Raw genomic sequence first — 18549 nt, 5'->3', positions numbered from 1 at the left:
TCAGTATCAGAGGTTAAAATGGTAATTGGTTTCCTTCACATTTTGCTTGGTTGCAGTTAGTGACCTACTGCAAAAACGTATTTGAATCTCAGTTTACAGGATGCCCTCTTGCCAATGATTCAGTGCAAATGTAACTTAACAAAGAGCTAGACAGAATCTTAAATATTTTAAATGTAGCCTGAGATGCACCCTACATATTGTTATCACAGAAATGCAGCTGTGTGCTTTGTAAAAATATAATTTTTACATACAGTAGTTATTTAAAAGATATAAAATTAACATGGATTGAGTTTTACATTTTTCCTATGCCATCTTACTATTTTAATTTGCAACTTGTAAAAAAGCCACTGGATTCCATCTTGAGTAACACTTTCATTCATAAAAATGCACACATTAAGCTGGAAGCCGCCTTTGCTTGGGCCCTTTGGGCCAGGAGAATGCTCTGTTCGTTCTCTGGGGGAACTTCCATTCATGCAGTTTTCTTCTGTGAGCAGAAGTGTACTTGGGATACTGCCCAATAGGTTCCGGTATTCCAGTTTGTGCATTTCAGTAACCAGTCTGTGTGCCTTAGAAATTAGAAGACGACTTTTATTTTACTAACTTGTGGATTTGCCAACTTTTGGGGTTTTTTGCCCAAACACGAAATTTTCTTGCTGTCTGTCTGAGGGGAAAAACCCCACACTTAAAGACTGATTAATTTCATTTTTTTTAATTACACAGATATTGTCAGGATTTGTGAGAATATATAGGAACCACTTTGTACAATTGACATGAATTATATTAATGCTATGTATCTTCATTACATAAATACGCTTCCTTGCCCTGAACTGGAAACTGATCAAGCCCTTCTATCATACCCATGAGTATGTATCTGTTTACCCGGAAATGTACTGGGTTAATTAGTGGGTAACTTGGTAATGTCCTGAATGCAATATTAAAGAGCCACTATAATTTTCTGCTGATATGTAGTTAAAAAGAGATCCTGTGTTATCAAAGGCACTTTAATTGATATGTGTGATCACAAGCACACAAGACCTGAGGAGGATAATTTAAAGATGTGGGTGGTAGCTTTTAATCATACACTGAATTGTCCATTCTGTAGATCTTGGCCTTTTGGTTAGTGTCCTAAGTAAATTACAGTCCAGTCCTAACCTGTTCTGTAGGCAGGCTGGCTGACCTGAGCTGCATTCAGAGCAGGGTTGGGGCTGGTTGCAGCTTAGCCAGGGGCAAGGGGAATTCATTCCCCTTATCCCATGTATTGCTGCAGCAACCTCAATGGGGCTACTCAGATCTGCACCACCTAAAGAGCTAGTGCAGATCTGAGCAGCCCGGAGTGGCTGCGGGCTGCCCAAACCAGGGTTAGGATCTGGTACAAGTGTAGGCCTCCATTTTACTCCTCCTGTCTGGAATGGCTCCAAAGGGAGGGGCCGCTTGCATGCCATGGGGAGGCTCCCTGCAAGACTTAATGCTTTGCAGTCCCTCTAGCTATGCAATGAGAGCTTATTTGGGTATGAAAGGAGTGCTAGAAACATGCTGCAGGGGTAGACGGAACATTAACTGAATCTGAGTGGCAAGTGCCCACATTTATATTATGGGAATGTGACTATAACAGATTACCTGGATATGTAGAATTACAGCTGTGATGTGTATTGTTTGGAACAGACATCTTGAGGGCCTGTGTGCTGCCATAGTCATCTGTTCCATATAAGAACATAAGAACAGCCCCACTGGATCAGGCCATAGGCCCATCTAGTCCAGCTTCCTGTATCTCACAGCGGCCCACCAAATGCCCCAGGGAGCACACCAGATAACAAGAGACCTCATCCTGGTGCCCTCCCTTGCATCTGGCATTCTGACATAACCCATTTCTAAAATCAGGAGGTTGCGCATACACATCATGGCTTGTACGCCATAATGGATTTTTCCTCCAGAAACTTGTTCAATCCCCTTTTAAAGGCATCTAGGCTAGACGCCAGCACCACATCCTGTGGCAAGGAGTTCCGCAGACCGACCACACGCTGAGTAAAGAAATATTTTCTTTTGTCTGTCCTAACCCGCCCAACACTCAATTTTAGTGGATGTCCCCTGGTTCTGGTATTATGTGAGAGTGTAAAGAGCATCTCCCTATCCACTCTGTCCATTCCCTGCATAATTTTGTATGTCTCAATCATGTCCCCCCTCAGGCGTCTCTTTTCTAGGCTGAAGAGGCCCAAACGCCGTAGCCTTTCCTCATAAGGAAGGTGCCCCAGCCCCGTAATCATCTTAGTCGCTCTCTTTTGCTCTCTTTTGCACCTGATCTTATATATCTATCTATATCTATATCTATCTATATCTATATCTATATCTATCTATCTATCTATATATCTATATATATATCTTATAAATATGTATATATAAACATATATCTTATATATGTTTATAACAGACCCTTGCCTTTTAAAATGTTTGTGTGAGTTGTGCTTGGGTTAGTGACAAGGGACAAGAAGCCTTTTTTGGGGGGACGCTATGTTCTGGGAACCTATGGATTGCTGCCCACATGACTGTGTCTTCCACTGTTTATGCTCAGAGCTGTACCAACACAGCCTCTTCAGTTTTTACAATGTCTCCCTCATTTCTATCTATTCCATCCTGAACTGCTCCTAAAATCTTCTGAAGGAAGGAGATTCCTTCTGGCCCGGGGCCTTCATTCTGGCCTGGGAGCTGCTAAAGTGGCTACAGTGGTGAACTGAGACTGGACAAACCCACTTTGAAAAGACGTGACCTTAGGCCAGTTGTGCTTCATCTCAGCCTAATCTGTCTCTTTAAGTGGCAGACAGAGAAGCAAGTGGTGGTAGTCCTTTCTGACCACTTCCTTGCCAGCTGAAGTTGGCTTTCACAAGCATAGTCCAAAGGTGGTTTTTTCTGCATAATGCAGTACTACTGCTTCTATGCAGAACTCACTGATGGTTCAGTGATCAAACTGCATTCCTAGGATGGATTTAAGCACAGCGATCATGATGCGAAGTGCAATGACTTAACTTTGACATGTGAAACAGGACAGACATGTCTGCATATGGGAAGTTCAAGAGAGTGTCACAGGGATGGTGTACACCCAGCTTCTTGCCTAAGGTTTATTCCCAATATTATTTCTGACAGCACTTTGCAGAGTGAAAACATTTTATGCATATGCTCATCCTCTTGACGCCTTTCTGTATGCTGAGCACCAAGAGGATGTTGTAAATGTCACGACAAGACTCGTTTCAATACTGTGAGAGCAGCAACCCTTTGTTTTGACTCAGACGTTAAGACAAATTTGGCAACAGAGACAAAAGGAGACTACCTGCGGAATTACAGAGGTGTCATTTTTATAAAATGCCTTTGTCTCCAGAGTCACACTCTAATGCCTTGCAAATAAATCACTTCAGGCTTCGTCACTGACAGCCACGATATCTCCAGTCTTCACACTTCAGGAGCCTGGTTGACATGGCAAATTATGTGCTGGTGCCGCTTGATAAGAGTGAAATGAAGGGGGAGGAGGGGAAGTTTCTTATTCGCTCGTACATCAGTGCACAACAAAAGAAAAGAAGAAAGGTCAGTGCAAAGTTGTGATGTGTATATGAGATTCAGAGCTGCTGTTTGAACAGCTCATTGTCATGGGTAGTATACACTGGAAATAGGAGGTCTTGGATCAGGAGAAACACTCCTAGCCACATGATTCATTGCCCTCCATTTTTCCACCTTCTTGAAAGGCCATATGCATCCCTGCAAAATTGGAGTGTTTCACCTTGCTCTCTCTTTCTCTCATCTGCTGCAAAACTTGTAAATTGACTTTGACCTTCCTTACAAATCCAGGTACTGACATGCATATAAAAGAGTTGATCTCTGACAATGTACTTATCTACTGTCGAAGGAGCATAGCTGGCACTTGCAATGGATGCACCTGCTTATATTCCTTCCCTAGAATTCTTTTGTCTGGCCTAGATGCCTTTGAAACAAATTTGGGATTGGATTGGACAAATTTCTGGAGGAAAAATCCTTCACAGGTTACAAGTCATGATGTGTACTGTGTTTCCCCAAAAATAAGACTGTCTTATTTTTTTTTTTTTTTTTTTGGCCCAGAAAAACACACTAGGTCTTATTTTCAGGGTAGGTCTTATTTTTTTCAGAAGTTAGTCCCTTTATAGTTAATGGGACTTACACCTTGGAAGGTGTGGAGAGGGTGTCCCTTCAGCGTCCAGGAGGATGCCTGTCTACTCAGAAGTCAGTTCCTTTATAGTTAATGGGACTTACTCCCTGGAAAGTGTGGAGAGCCTCAGAGCCTGGTAGGCAGGGTTGCCTCACTTGCTCCTTCCCACCTCAGTGTCCTCTGCCCAAGGTAGCACAGCAGGCGCTTTCTAGGTGGCGCGCACAGGAGTGCAGCGTTCCTGGTCATGTTGTCCACCCACCCCCACCCAAGGACCCCTTCCGCCCTGTCCCATCCTATCCTGGCCCTGATCACAACTAGGTCTTGTTTTCAGGGTAGGTCTTATTTTCGGGGACACAGGGTATGTGCAACCTCCTGATTTTAAAAATGGGCTATGTCAGAATGCCAGATGCAAGGGAGGGCACCAGGATGCAGGTCTCTTGTTGTCTTGTGTGCTCTCTGGGGCATTTGGGGGCCACTGTGAGATACAGGAAGTTGGACTAGATGGGCCTAAGGCCTGATCCAGCAGGTCTGTTCTTATATCTATGCTGCACAAGTACCTGTCCAAATACCTCCTTGCTCACTATACCTGCTTCGTCTTTATATAGAAATGATCTTTTTTTCCCCTTAACTTTTTGGAATTTGTTGGGAAAGATGCAATTGCATGAATTGTATTTGTAGCCCCTGGCTCTTTAATTGAGTGATCCAGTAGCCATAAATCACTGTAAATACAAGCAGGTGTAATAGCTTTTTGCTTCCAGTTTGTAGGAAACTGTGCTGAGAATGCAAGAAGTAAGCATTAGTTTCTGGGTGGAGATGTAACAAACAGAGTCCTCTCTAAGAATTAGGGCTGCTGCATGGAGCCCTCCCATGTTGTGCAATGATGTGGTGGTTTCTTCCCAGCAGTCAGCAATTATGTCATCACGTCATCTCTGATCTCTGGGTCAGCCGAGCTGTGCAAAGCTTGGTTGAGAGATGCACAGCCGCATGCTGTAGGGCAGGGTTTCTCAAACTGTGGGTCGGGACCCACTAGGTGGGTCCCCATTCATTTCAATATTTTATTTTTAATATATTAGACTTGATGCTACCAGGGTATGTGACTACATTTGGGGAAATGTTACAGATCTGTACTTTTAACAGACTAATATGTATATACTTTTAACTATGATAGTACAGGTGCAGCCTATTTATCCACAGATTTTTTTATCTGAGGATTTGTCTCAACATAAATGCGTCGGGGGAACCAAAAGTCACACACACCTTTGCCTCCTTTGCCCTGCGCTGGTGTCTCACTCCCTTTCCAGGCAGCCCAAAACACTGCTAAAAGGCTCTGCCTCACTCAGGCAGGGAAATAGCCCTGGAGCCCTGGAAGAGGTGTGGTAGCAACAGAGGGGGTTGCTTTAAAAAAACCCAAGGAGAGTTTGCCAAATTCCACCCCCCATTGAGATGGTGCAGGCAATCACCAACACAAGCAAGCCTTCCCACCAAGCAAAGCATGAGATATAGCCTACAATCCTCTCCACACTTTCCTGGGAGTAAGCCCCATTGACTGGAATGGGGCTTACTTCTGAGTAGAAACACATAGGGCTGGACTCTTAAAAGATCAGCATTTCAACTGTGAAAGAAGCCGGGCAGCTGGCAATGGGGAGGGCTGAGTACGGAGAGGAGGGGACTGATAACAGCTGCCTTAGTTTCCTTTCATCCGGAAGTCAGGCTGCAGTGTATTTGTGTAACTCTGTGGAATTTAGCACAACACGTTCTTTGTTAATCACGCCGAGTCACGGAACAGAACTGATGCGGATAAATAGGCTCCACCTGTAAATGGGACTTACTCCTTGGTAAGTGTGAGTAGGATTGCAGCCTAGGATAGCTAAAAATTTTCCTGCTTGATGATGTCACTTCTGGTCATGACATCACTTCCAGTGGGTTCCAACAGATTCTCATTCTAAAAAGTGGGTCCCGGTGCTAAATGTGGGGGAACCACTGCTATAGGGGGAATGCTGGTAATGACATTTTTGGGGCTATTGAACATGAAATTAAATGTGACTCTCCTCTCTCAGCTTACAAAAATCCTAGTACTCTTTTCATAACACAATCCGTATGTTGAGTGAATTTGGTTGGTTGGCTACTGCGTTTGTGTCCTACAGCTTTTTAAGGAGCTCAGGACATTATATGTTCCCCATTTTATCCTTATAACAATGCCTAGTGTATGGTGATTGGTCCAAGGCCATTCAATCATCTTCATGCATAAGCAAGATTTGAGCTGTTTGGGCATCTATTGCAAATAGGGCTGGGCTCGGCCTGCCACCATGATGTTACCTGTCCATATATGTGTCTGCTTAGTGTATCTAAAATCTTTTGCCTGTTGTGCATACATACCATGTATATGTGGACCTTGAATCCTGCTTCTGCCATTGCAGGATTTGGAACCACATGGGGTGGTCCCAACACACATAAAATAGTGTGCAATAGAGTTACTCCAGGCCATGTGAATATGCATAGATCAGGAGCAAGCTTTGCCTCCCCCATCTTATACATGCTGCTTCCACACACAGTATGTACGGTATTTGAAAATGGCTTTATGGAACCCAGTTTAAAGTTCAACAGTGTAATCAGTACAGCCTGCTTGCTCTTGTAGACTTTTTTTGCTTATGAGCTAATATGGCATATACAGATGTGCCCCGGTATCCACTGGGATTCTGTTCCAGACTCCCCCATTGATACCTGAGACCGTGGATTCTGGGGGTGCATTTTAAATGCTAGAGGAAATTTTAAAAAATCTTGGTAAAACAATGATCCATTTGCTTGATGCCTAGTCTTACAATTAGAAGTCTGGGGGAAAATAGTAAGAATATTTATTCTTTTCAACAAGAAATAATAGTTTTCTGTTTCTTTTCAACAAGAAATAATAGTTCACAAAGTGCTTTATAGCTTAACAAATATCAAGCTGTATTTATAGCTAAATAAATATCAAGCCCTTGGGCAGTTTAAACTTGTCCAAATATTTGTGCCATAATAATGACTGATATGGGAGAAGTAAGTTAAAGTAACAAAAGGAGTTTTTTGTTTTGTTTTTAATCTCCTGAGCTGTATTTCCACATTGCAGTATTGGCCACATGCAGGGCTCTATTGCTTTCATACTTTTTGTTCATAAAATAGTTGGTTTGGTAACAAATGTCCTACTTCTTGATATCATTCTTCACTATTTCTGTGCCATATATTGTCACATAGCATATTGCTCCCATTAATGCCATCATTTTTGAAACTTCTAGATGTTGATGAACAGCCTGAGCTAGCAAGTTAGAATCTTCAAGAGGCTTCATTGGTTTATGTAACCTATCTGTACTTTTCTGGAGAGGTGCATGGTCTTAGTCTTGCATGGTCTATTTTTTTTTTTAAATGGAATCCTTGTGGTTCACTGATGCGTATTCAATTTACCAAGTCCATGTTCTCAGGCTCATGCCTGAGGTTCTCAAGGCATAGCTAATATATGTTGCGTGGTTTTGATCAACACCCAGTTGGGTGCCTTGATGGATCAGATCCACCTAGTCCAGAAGTCTTTGGAAAAATCCCATAACCAGCAGACACTAAGGGCTGAATCCTATCCAATTTTCCAGCCACAGTGCAGCCCCAAGGTCAGATGTTCCCTTAACTTGAGGAAGCTTCCATGACTGCCCCCCCCATACAGCGCACATCCCACGGGAACAGCTGCATTGGTGCTGGAGAGTTGGATAGGATTGTACCCTAAGTGGTTTATCAGAAGTGGGCTAGCAGAAGCTGGCAGGGTGAAATAAAAATGAAACAAATCAAATGTTATTTAGCAATGTAAATACAATTTAGCCAGAGTGTAAAAAATACTCTTTCATATAGTATTATGCATGTTTGACTTTAAGCTTTCTCTCTGGCATTGCACAGCATACTAATGTTCAGTGCATGTCAGTAGGAAGGCTACTGCCAGACAAACAACTTAGGTGGAGAACTTGTTTGTTTGTGGTAGACAAAAGCATAATGGGAGGCAGACCTCTTTATGAGAGGCTTACATCATGTATAGGTTACTTTTCTACAATGAATACTTACAGAGTAAACAGAAGTCTTTGACACAAATAACTGATCACTTTGAAATGTCCTTTTAAGCAGGCAAAAGATGGGATGTCTCCCCAACTCAGATTGTTTTTTTAAAAGGCATTCTAAGCACTGAATACTTCAGCTCTCATTGAACAATGAAGGAGGTGTTCATAATTGTTTGCTAGATGGAACCTTCTCTCCTTGGAAATCCACTTTCCATGGCATTGACATCTTTGAAGGCAGGCCATTTTGCTTTGTTTTGGTTCATTTTTGACTTGCATTAAAAGCAGCTTTGAAAATACTGTGTGGTTCCTGACATTCTAGAAACCTTGTTAAGGTTGACTTTGTCTGAAGCATACTATCTTTTGGGAACACAACATTAAAATAGCTAGTATCAAGTAGGAATGAGGCAAGTTCACCAACATTTGGGGTAGAGCGTTTATGGATCTGCTGAGGACTTTCTGCTTTCTGTCAGTTTCTGGAAGCTTTCTGGGAATACATGTGAGATGTATGTAGTATTCATCATCTCAGGTTGGCAGATCTCATTTCAGTATATTTGTGATTTTGAGGGTCTGGGGCAAATGCTCTTGTGCCATGTAGTAATTATGTGTATTAGCAATTGCTAGCTGTGTACTCTTCTTAATCTAAGGTGAACAGTATTTTTCCTCCTGGCAGTTGAGCTAATTAGTCTCCAACGGCACCCAACATTTAGAGTGATAGAATGAATAAGAGAGTTTGCCTAAATAAACTATATAGCTTGCTTCAGAGTCAGTTGGAGCCTGGCAGAGACTGTGGGCAGTCAAGCATGGCGTCTGCTGGGCTCAGAAGACCCTGTGGGGGGGGGGTGTTCCCTGGTATCTGCAATTTCACATAATCGCGAGGTTATGGAATGAAACTGTTTTTTTGGAACTGGTTTTGGAATGGAACTGTTGAGGATACAGGGACACACATGAATGCACAAAAATGTGTGTAGAAATAAACAGAAAAGCCCTAGCGAGCGGGGGACCTTTTAGGTATAGCTTGACATAACAGAAGATCCATGACTGAGGGTGCAATCCTAACCAACTTTCCAGCACTGACAGAGCTGTGCCAATGTGTGCACTGCATCCAGCAGTGGGGAGGCAGTCAAGGTAAGGGCATGTTTGTTACCTTACCTTGGGTCTGCATTGCAGCTAGGTCAGTGCTGGAAAATTGGTTAGGATTGCGCCCTGAATCTTGTACTGGTTTTTATTCTTATTTTTATATTAAATGGCTTTTGAGTGCATGCCCACTTGTTTTTTGGGATCCACTTTGCATAGCCAAATAGTGACTGTTTTAAAAGTCCTCCATGTTTTAAAAGAGCTTTTTCATACAAATCACTTAGGAGAACAATGTTATTAAATGGTGTAAAAACATAAATACAACAGGGAAGGACTCAGCATGAAAATAATTCTCAGTGTTTCTTCAAGTTGTAAGATATGTTGAAGACACACACAGAAACTCAAATGAGGCTATAATTAAAGAATAAGCTTACAAAGCATCATTGGAAATCCACTCTGGTTTATTGTGCCTGCCAGTAAACAAGAACAATAAAATGTCAAAGTGAAAAGCCTTAGCAGTCTCCTGTAAATATTCACGGTGTGCTCTGGGAGCATTTTAACCCTCTTAAAGTGAATACCACCTTGTATTTTGGTAAACAGTGAGAATCGAAATAGCTAATGCTGTTAATAAAGGTTTATATCACATCACTGTACCACAGAGATTAACCTCTTTACAGCCTTATACTGAAAACTTACAGAGAAGAGTGCGAACAGTTCTTGAGGGATTCTGAAACTTATGTATGCTCTTCCTCCATGCCCCTTCCAGACCCTCTCATGGGTCCATTGCCTGTGGCTCTCCAAGTAAGAGAAATGTGAATACCACCACATATATAAACTTCAACATTTTCAGTTGAAAATTTCCATATTTTCTGAAAAGGTATTTTCAGAATTCAGTATGGATTTTCAGAATTCAGTAAATTCTGAATTTTTATTTCAGTAAAATATGGAAAATTATGGAAAGGTATGGTATTTCAGTACCACATGAAATATAGCTACAGAGCTATACTAATATTTGTCACACATTCCTAGTGATTTATCAGAATGAACAGCACACTAGCAGATATTTCAGGACTTAGTTGAAATCAGTGGAAATTCAAAACAAAACACAGTGGAAACCCTGTTGACCAGAACATGGAGGAGTCCGTCTTAAGGGGTTTTCTACACTTTTGCAAACATTTGCAACTGAAAGAGCTGCAGATTATTTCAAGAAGACAACTGACTGATCCTAAAAGCATCTGACATTGTCAGAAGTCCCATTGGGGGAAAAATGCTTTGATTAACATCAATGCCACTCTTGTAGAGGAAATGTGCCCATAGTGTAGATCAATGTGTTCATACTCCCAGCAAACTAACACACACACACACACACACTCTCTCTCTCTCTCAATTCAAGGATTCTATGAAAAAGAATAAAAGCTTTTAGAATTGCCTGAAAAGACAAGTTAGTGTCCTTGTGTAAAATTTCATTCTACTATCACTAACCCCACAAGCTTTAAAACTGCACTATTATCCAGCATGATATTCAATGGGGAATAAAGAAGGTACCATGGCAGAGAAAGCAATTAACGTATATTACTATTAGTACAACTTAGTGCACTTTGAGCATTCCAAGCATTTTATGTACATTCTTAAACTTTACAATAGTCCTATGAGGTGATGTTGCCCCAATACGAGCCTGAGAGAGCAACTTGCATAAGGCTTCCTGTTGCAGGCGTTTTCGGTCCCAGACTACATCATGAAGTGGGGCCTTTTCTCTCGTTAGTTGCTTTTCTCCTCTGTGTTTTCTCTTCATCCCTCTTTTTTGTTTGGCTTACATTTTTAAAGGAGGAAAAAGGTGGTGCGGGTGGTGCTTCTGCTGCATCCAACATCAGGGTGAGGTGTGACCCAATTGTGGGTCGCAGTGCACCAGTTCAATACAGCTGGCATTGTCAGAACATGGTCAAGAAGAGATTTTCACCAAGGAATACCTGACACTGAGGCTCTAAACTATAGAAACAGTATTAGCGAGGGTTTTTAAAAATCCAATCAAGTTACAATAATTAAATCTTTCACTTAAATTGCAGTAATGCAGTGTAGTAAGTTTTATAAATGGTCTAAAGGTGTTTCAGAGACACTCACATTGGAAGTACTTAAGTGCGGAAATTGGCTCAGTGATTGAAGTTGAGATTAAACAACTTCTATCTTCTGCCATTTTTCATATGGTTATAAAAAGTGTTTTCGTCTGCATTTATGAGGAAAACGTTTTCTTTAGTTATTTTCTAATCAGCAGAACCTATTTCATCATTGTAATTGTCAGGGAACCATCACAGAATAACTGTGGGGTTCCAGTGTTTGTGGAAATTAAATGTGGAACAAAAGTCATCAATCCATCATTGCCTGAAATTGCTTCTCTTTAGGCTGAGTTTAAAATATTTATACACAATATTTGCTTCTGATAATTTTATTCCTAACTAGTAACTTGCAGAGTTGAGAACCAACCTGTTTGCAAGGAAATAGTTCCAGTTTTCTTTCTTCCATTGCTTCTTAAAGACATTTAGCTTTTGCAGCTCTTAGGAATTTCAGTACATTTCAGATAGCCACTGAAAGGCACAAATCACCAAAAAAAATGATACTTAGATGTTCTAGCTAGCATACACAATATCAAATAGTACCAATACAGTTATGGTCCAATCCTATCGCCTGCCAGTCCATAGCATATGCCAACATAGCATATGCCACACACTACATGCTATGGTGGGAACGACAGACAGTAGACTAGTAAATTTTTTACTTCCTGGTAGATCACCTAGTGACCTACAGGTCTCCTTGGCCCTATGTCAGCTCTTTTGCAGGCATAAGTCCAAGGGCAAGCAGAGGGCATGGCAGGCAGTGAAAAAGGGACAGCATCCCAGTGCATCTTGCTGCCACTGGTATCTACCTCCAAACCACCCCGTACCCTTTCACTTACGTGCCCTGAACTGCCCATGAATAATCCACACTGCCAAATTAGCTGTTAATTTGGCAGTGTGGATTATTCATGGGCAGTTCAGGGCACGTAAGTGAAAGGGTACGGGGTGGTTTGGAGGTAGATACCAGTGGCAGCAAGATGCACTGGGATGCTGGGATGTTCTGGTACAGCATCTGGGGGGATCTGGCACATTCACAGGACCCCAAACATTTGTGCCGGTGGTCCCGCAGTGTATGATAGCAACACACCACTTCCTGTGCCACTTACAGTGGTGGAACAGGAGTTCAACCACCATAAACGACCCATAGGCTTTGGCCCTCAGTAAGATAAATTCTGCCAGTAAAAACTATATAGGTATGTCAGAAGAATTGTTCAAAGTGTATGATATCAATTAACCAAACATACATACAAAAGTTCATTCTGAACAGTAGTCATCTTATTAGTACCTGCACAAGGCAATCCAGTTATGTCCATATTTTAGTGAATAGAGAAGCCAGGATTGCTTCATAAATCTTCTTGTAGGATAAACTTTAGTTCAAGTGTTAGCCAATCCTAGTTTCATGCAGGTTGAACAGTCAGATCTCTCCCTAAAGTAAGTGAGCATCTGAGATTGAATTATTATGTTAGCTCTTGGTTCACTTGGCAACCTTCAGTCTCGAGAGACTATGGTATCGCGCTCTGAATGGTGGTTCTGGAACAGCGTCTAGTGTAGCTGAAAAGTCCAATTCGGGAGTGACAATCCCTTCCACACCGGGAGCAAGTGCAGTCTGTCCCTGGTCTGTCTCCCTGGCTATGGGCCTTCCTTCTTTGCCTCTTTGCCTCAGTCTGTTGGCCAAGTGTCTCTTCAAACTGGGAAAGGCCATGCTGCACAGCCTGCCTCCAAGCGGGCCGCTCAGAGGCCAGGGTTTCCCACTTGTTGAGGTACACTCCTAAGGCCTTCAGATCCCTCTTGCAGATGTCCTTGTATCGCAGCTGTGGTCTACCTGTAGGGCACTTTCCTTGCACGAGTTCTCCATAGAGGAGATCCTTTGGGATCCGGCCATCATCCATTCTCACGACATGACCAAGCCAACGCAGGCGTCTCTGTTTCAGCAGTGCATACATGCTAGGGATTCCAGTACATTCCAGGACTGTGTTGTTTGGAACTTTGTCCTGCCAGATAATGCCGAGAATGCGTCAGAGGCAGCACATGTGGAAAGCGTTCAGTTTCCTCTCCAGTTGTGAGCGAAGAGTCCATGACTCGCTGCAGTACAGAAGTGTACTCAGGATGCAAGCTCTGTAGACCTGGATCTTGCTATGTTCCGTCAGCTTCTTGTTGGACCAGACTCTTCTTTGTGAGTCTGGAAAACGTGGTAGCTGCATTACCGATGCGTTTGTTTAGCTCAGTATTGAGAGAAAGAGTGTCGGAGATCGTTGAGCCAAGGTACACAAAGTCATTCATTGAAGCCCTTCATTAAATGCACATGCCTGATCTTGTCTGATCTTGGAAGTTAAGCAGGGTCAAGCCTGGTTAATACTTGGATGGGAGATCGCTTGGGAATACCGGGTGCTGTAGGCTTATACCATAGTCTTTCGAGACTGAAGGTTGCCAACCTTCATTATTCACTTGATATGCTTCATATTAAATAGGTAACAGGAAATAATATAAGCACATGTTATTAAATCTTAGAAATATAAAGGGCCTTTTATAGCCTTGTTATTCTCCAGATATAGAAATATATCCCTCTTACTGCGTAGTAGCTTGGGGTCTCCAGACCATTTTTCAAAGGGTTGTAGAAGATGGTGCCCCACACAACTTTCCTGGCATACCCAAGTTCTCTCTCTTCTTTGTGTCCAAGCCCTTACCTCACTAGCAAGTTCCTGCAATGATGTCAAGCACAGCTGCAGTTTTGACAATTAATAGTGATTAGGCGCATGTGAACAAGTCTACAGGACTGTTGTAAGGATCACAACTTAAGCCATTTCTGCCCAACAGTAGTGAGGTCACCCCTATATTGCACTTTAGGAGCTGAGGCTGAGAGAATAGTAATTTTCCTAACACTAACTTGTGAGATGCTAGACGTAAGATTTGAATTGGGGACTTCCTGATTCATAGCTTAGACTGTTTGCTACACTAGCTCATGTGTAATTAACTTGGTTTAATCAAAGACTGGATATTTTCAGAATGGCCTACTTCAACAAGGTTAAAAAAAAAATGAGGCCATTAACTTGTAAGACCAGGGTGGGTGTTATCTGACAAACTCCTAGATGTGGAAGTAGTCAACGAAGGTAGATAGAAATAGGTTCAACCTTGAAAATGTATAGTCTAGTCCAGTGGTTCTCAAACTTTAGAATGACAATCTGACAGGACCCACCAGAAGTGATGTCATTAACCTGGAAGTGATGTCATGGCCAGAAGTGACATCATCAAGCAGGAAAATTTTTAACACCCCATATAACAAAATCAAACTAAGTAAATTTAAAATGTATGTTTATAGTTATAATTTTTATAAGTTTAAAAATTTATTTGAAATAAAGAACCATTCCAACCCTCCCAAGTGGTTGCTAATCTGTTTAAACAAAAATTCCCCAAACATCCCAGAGGCTGAAACCCTATCCACACTTACCTGGGAGTAAGTCCCACTGACTATCATTGTTAAAAGCATATACATAGTAGCCTGTTAAAAGTACAGATCTGTACATTTCCCCAAATACAGTCAACATATCATGGCAGCATCAAGTCTAATATATTAAAAATAAAATACACATTGAAATGAATGGGGACCCACCTGAAATTCGCTTGCTATCCACCTAGTGGGTCCCAACCCACAGTTTGAGAAACACTGGTCTAGTCTCTTGGCAATGCCCATTACTGATTCTTTTATTCCTAAATGGCCTGTACGCAAGTCAAATGAGAGAGACCATTTGCAAACAAAACTATAATATGAGTTAATGGGGTGTGCTCTATTGCTTAGTGTTCATCATTTTAGTAGAGTTACTGTGTGATAATATTTGGCCCCTTGGATGCACAGGAATCTGAAAGAATAAGTGCACTAATTCAATGACAGCTGGGCTTTGACAATCCCAAGTTAAAAATAGCCTGATGGGAAGGAAGTCCTACAGGAGTTTTCAGATGATGAGGATAATGTTCTGCTGAAAGATCACAGTACGTTAAAAAATGAATACTAAAAAGTTCTATTGTACTGACAAACGTGTTTTTTCCCCTCCTCTTTTTTCAGGTTACATATCTGGGTAAAGTTTCCACAACAGGAATGCAGTTTTTGTCAGGGTGCACAGAGAAACCAGTCATTGAACTGTGGAAGAAGCACACACTTGCCAGAGAGGACGTCTTCCCAGCAAATGCCCTCCTGGAAATCCGCCCCTTCCAAGTTTGGCTTCATCACCTGGACCTCAAAGGAGAGGCCACTGTCCACATGGATACCTTTCAGGTTGCACGTATTGCTTACTGCACTGCTGACCACAATGTCAGCCCAAATATTTTTGCTTGGGTGTATCGGGAAATCAATGATGATTTGTCCTACCAGATGGACTGCCATGCCGTTGAGTGCGAGAGCAAGCTAGAGGCCAAGAAGTTGGCTCATGCCATGATGGAGGCCTTTAAGAAGACTTTCCACAGCATGAAGAGTGATGGCCGGATCCACAGGAATAGCTCCTCGGAGGAAATGTCTCAAGAATTGGAATCAGATGATGGCTGACTTGAACTCATTAGTCGTTAAGCAAAAGCGGAAATGGCCCTGGGAATAGAAGCATATAGATGAATAAGCAACAGTTCATTCGGGAAGCGAGAAGACTTTCCAAGACTGATTAGCTTTTCAAAATAAAGAATAAAGAGAAATTCAGTACATCCCCTAAAATACATGCATCTTTATAACAACTGCATCACATTGGAAATCTGTTGCTGTTTTAAAATGTGAGGAAAAGTGTTTTCTTTGTCCATTTTACTTCTGTCCACCTCTCGCCCCCCTCCTGACCTTTATAGTTCAAGTTCAATTCTTAAAGATGATAAATTATTTTTATTTGCCTATTCAAGCAATTCTAGTGATAAGATCCTCTAGGATTTGTTGCTAAGGTCTAATGCTAATGCATAGTAGCAATGCATCTATTACTAGAGAGCATATAATCTGGCAGTCTACTGCTAAATCCTGTTGGCCACCTCCCAGGCTGAAATAGCTACCTGCAGGCTTTTAGATTTAAAAGCCTGAGTGCCTACATTTAATTCACATTTCACAGTTTGAATATTCAGAGATGCTTATATTTACACATTATAATCATATGCTATATTTTATTTTATTCATTTTTACTTTTTTTAATGTACCTGCAGCCACTCATCATCCACTTAGCATCATAGTTCTTAAATACAAACTGCAGGGATGTCAAAAGGCAGGAGTGGGAGTGGGGAATCTGATTGTAAACTCGCTTTCTGTGCACCCCTGGTTCAATAAATCGAACCACTGCTGAAGGCTGAGAGAGAGAGAGAGATTGTAAAGATTCTGGACTGTTATCAGTTGGATTATGACCCATGGTCAGCCCCAAGCCTGGCATGGTATGAGAGAATATCTTAGTGTCACAGAAGCCAGTCACCAACCATGTCCATATTAGTTTGTTTACCTGGTTGTGTTGCTTTCAAGGGCCAGGTTTGAGCGACCATAATGATCACAGGGTGTCTTACAATGGAACTTCAAGGTTCCTTTGGGGCAAGTTTTGAAAGCAGATGGCTTTTGCTGATTCAAAACCTCATACTAATATTTCCTGATCTCTGGTCACAGATGAAAGGGTCCATAACTTAAATTTGTTGTTTTAAAAAAAAAAAAAAAAAAAAGATTTAAGGCCAAGTGCTGATTGATAGTTTGCAGGTAATGCTGCTCCTTTATACAGTCTTGTTCATAAATCATGGTAATGTTAGGGGCACTAGGGCACCTTACAGAAGCCTTAAAAGAAAGCTAATCAAAGGAGATAGCTATAGAGGTCTGTTCCATTGTGTGTGAATATGTATATTCTGTATGTCTGTGTGTGCGCGTGTATGTATGTATGTGTGTGATCAGTGTTACAGCATGTAGATTGATTGTGTGAACACACTGAGGAGGACTTTACGCCTCTTGAAAATTATGCTTATTGCTTTCTAATGTATGTAAACTGTTCTGCAACATAAAGGCATTCATACTTTAATAAAAAAAAGTTTGAAGTAAAGGTCAATTTTCAGCTTCATCATTTATAAATTCCTGTTTTATTGCTTTTAAAAAATGAGCATAAACTTTTATTTTGATATGTTTGGATACCAGTTTATAGTTTTGCTTTAGCTGAATATATTTTTAGTTTCTCAGGCTATTTAGTTGGCGTTCAGAGATCTATGAATCAGAGGGAGTAGTTCACTGAAAATTCTTATAAACAACCAAATGGTAGAGATTCATGAACAGAATCGTCTTCAGTAGTCTCCTATAAGAATTTGGGTGTGTTCACACTATTACAGTTCATACTGGGAGAAAGACAGATACAGTTTCTTAGAATTACCTTTGGGCATGTCTGGATACGTTCTGGTCCTACCATGTGCGCATGCATGGATGCGTATCTGTAAACAGCAGTATAGGAATAACTTGTACTGTAAGTGTCCTCCTGGAGAAGGGGGGGAGGCTCCAGTTATTCCTCATAAGTGTAGCCACTTGCCCACAGTTCTTTCTCTACTGGTAAAAATGTAACAGTGAAGGCAGCTACATCAAAGGCAAGCTACTGTCCTTCCTCAGAACTGAATGGGTGCAGGATAGAGTAACAGTGACTGTTCCCTGCCTCCCCTACCCACCTCACACATCACTACTTAAGAACGGCAGCTGGACTTTGATACAGCCCCCTTCTTTCCCAAATAATCTGCTGATAGGAAAGGGGGAAGTTTCTCAAGATGTTTTCTTAGACATTGAACAAGATTGCATACAAATATAATCTCAAATGAGAAATTGGCTTTTTCAGCAACCAGTTGGTTCCCCCCTTTATTGGCAAATGGTCTGAGGAACCAATAAATTCCTTGTCTGCAGTTATTTCTCTACCTAGCCATAGCTTTCAGGAATACAGAATGCCTTGGACCAATTGTGAAGGTTCTGCTGAATTGATTTGTTCTCTTCTGAGCCAGGAAAGAAGTTTGAAATTGCTCTATGTTGCCAAAGTGCAAAGTAGTATATCTAACATTTCTTGTGAGGAAATGCCTCGGTTCTGACCATTTATTGAATGTTTTCAATCTGTCTCCGTGGCTTAGAATACTGTACAGTATAAAGAAGGGTAAATTGCTGAATCAGAACAAATATCTAATT

The 18549-nt window shown here is 41.5% G+C and overlaps 1 protein-coding gene across 2 annotated transcripts in view; it reads left to right on the top strand.

The window, feature by feature from the left end:
* Positions 1 to 17440, top strand: part of PID1 (phosphotyrosine interaction domain containing 1) — a 121767-nt gene extending 104327 nt beyond the window's left edge. For both annotated transcript variants that reach the window (XM_066620994.1, XM_066620995.1), the window contains exon 3: positions 15472 to 17440. In XM_066620994.1, the coding sequence (XP_066477091.1) occupies positions 15472 to 15948 (477 nt within the window). In that variant the 3' untranslated portion in view covers positions 15949 to 17440. The remainder of the gene's footprint in view (positions 1 to 15471) is intronic.
* The last annotated feature ends 1109 nt before the right edge of the window (positions 17441 to 18549 follow it).

This window comes from Tiliqua scincoides, chromosome 3, assembly GCF_035046505.1.
Source record: "Tiliqua scincoides isolate rTilSci1 chromosome 3, rTilSci1.hap2, whole genome shotgun sequence".
NCBI classification, from domain to species: domain Eukaryota; kingdom Metazoa; phylum Chordata; class Lepidosauria; order Squamata; family Scincidae; genus Tiliqua; species Tiliqua scincoides.
This window is presented reverse-complemented; position numbering and strand designations above follow the sequence as displayed.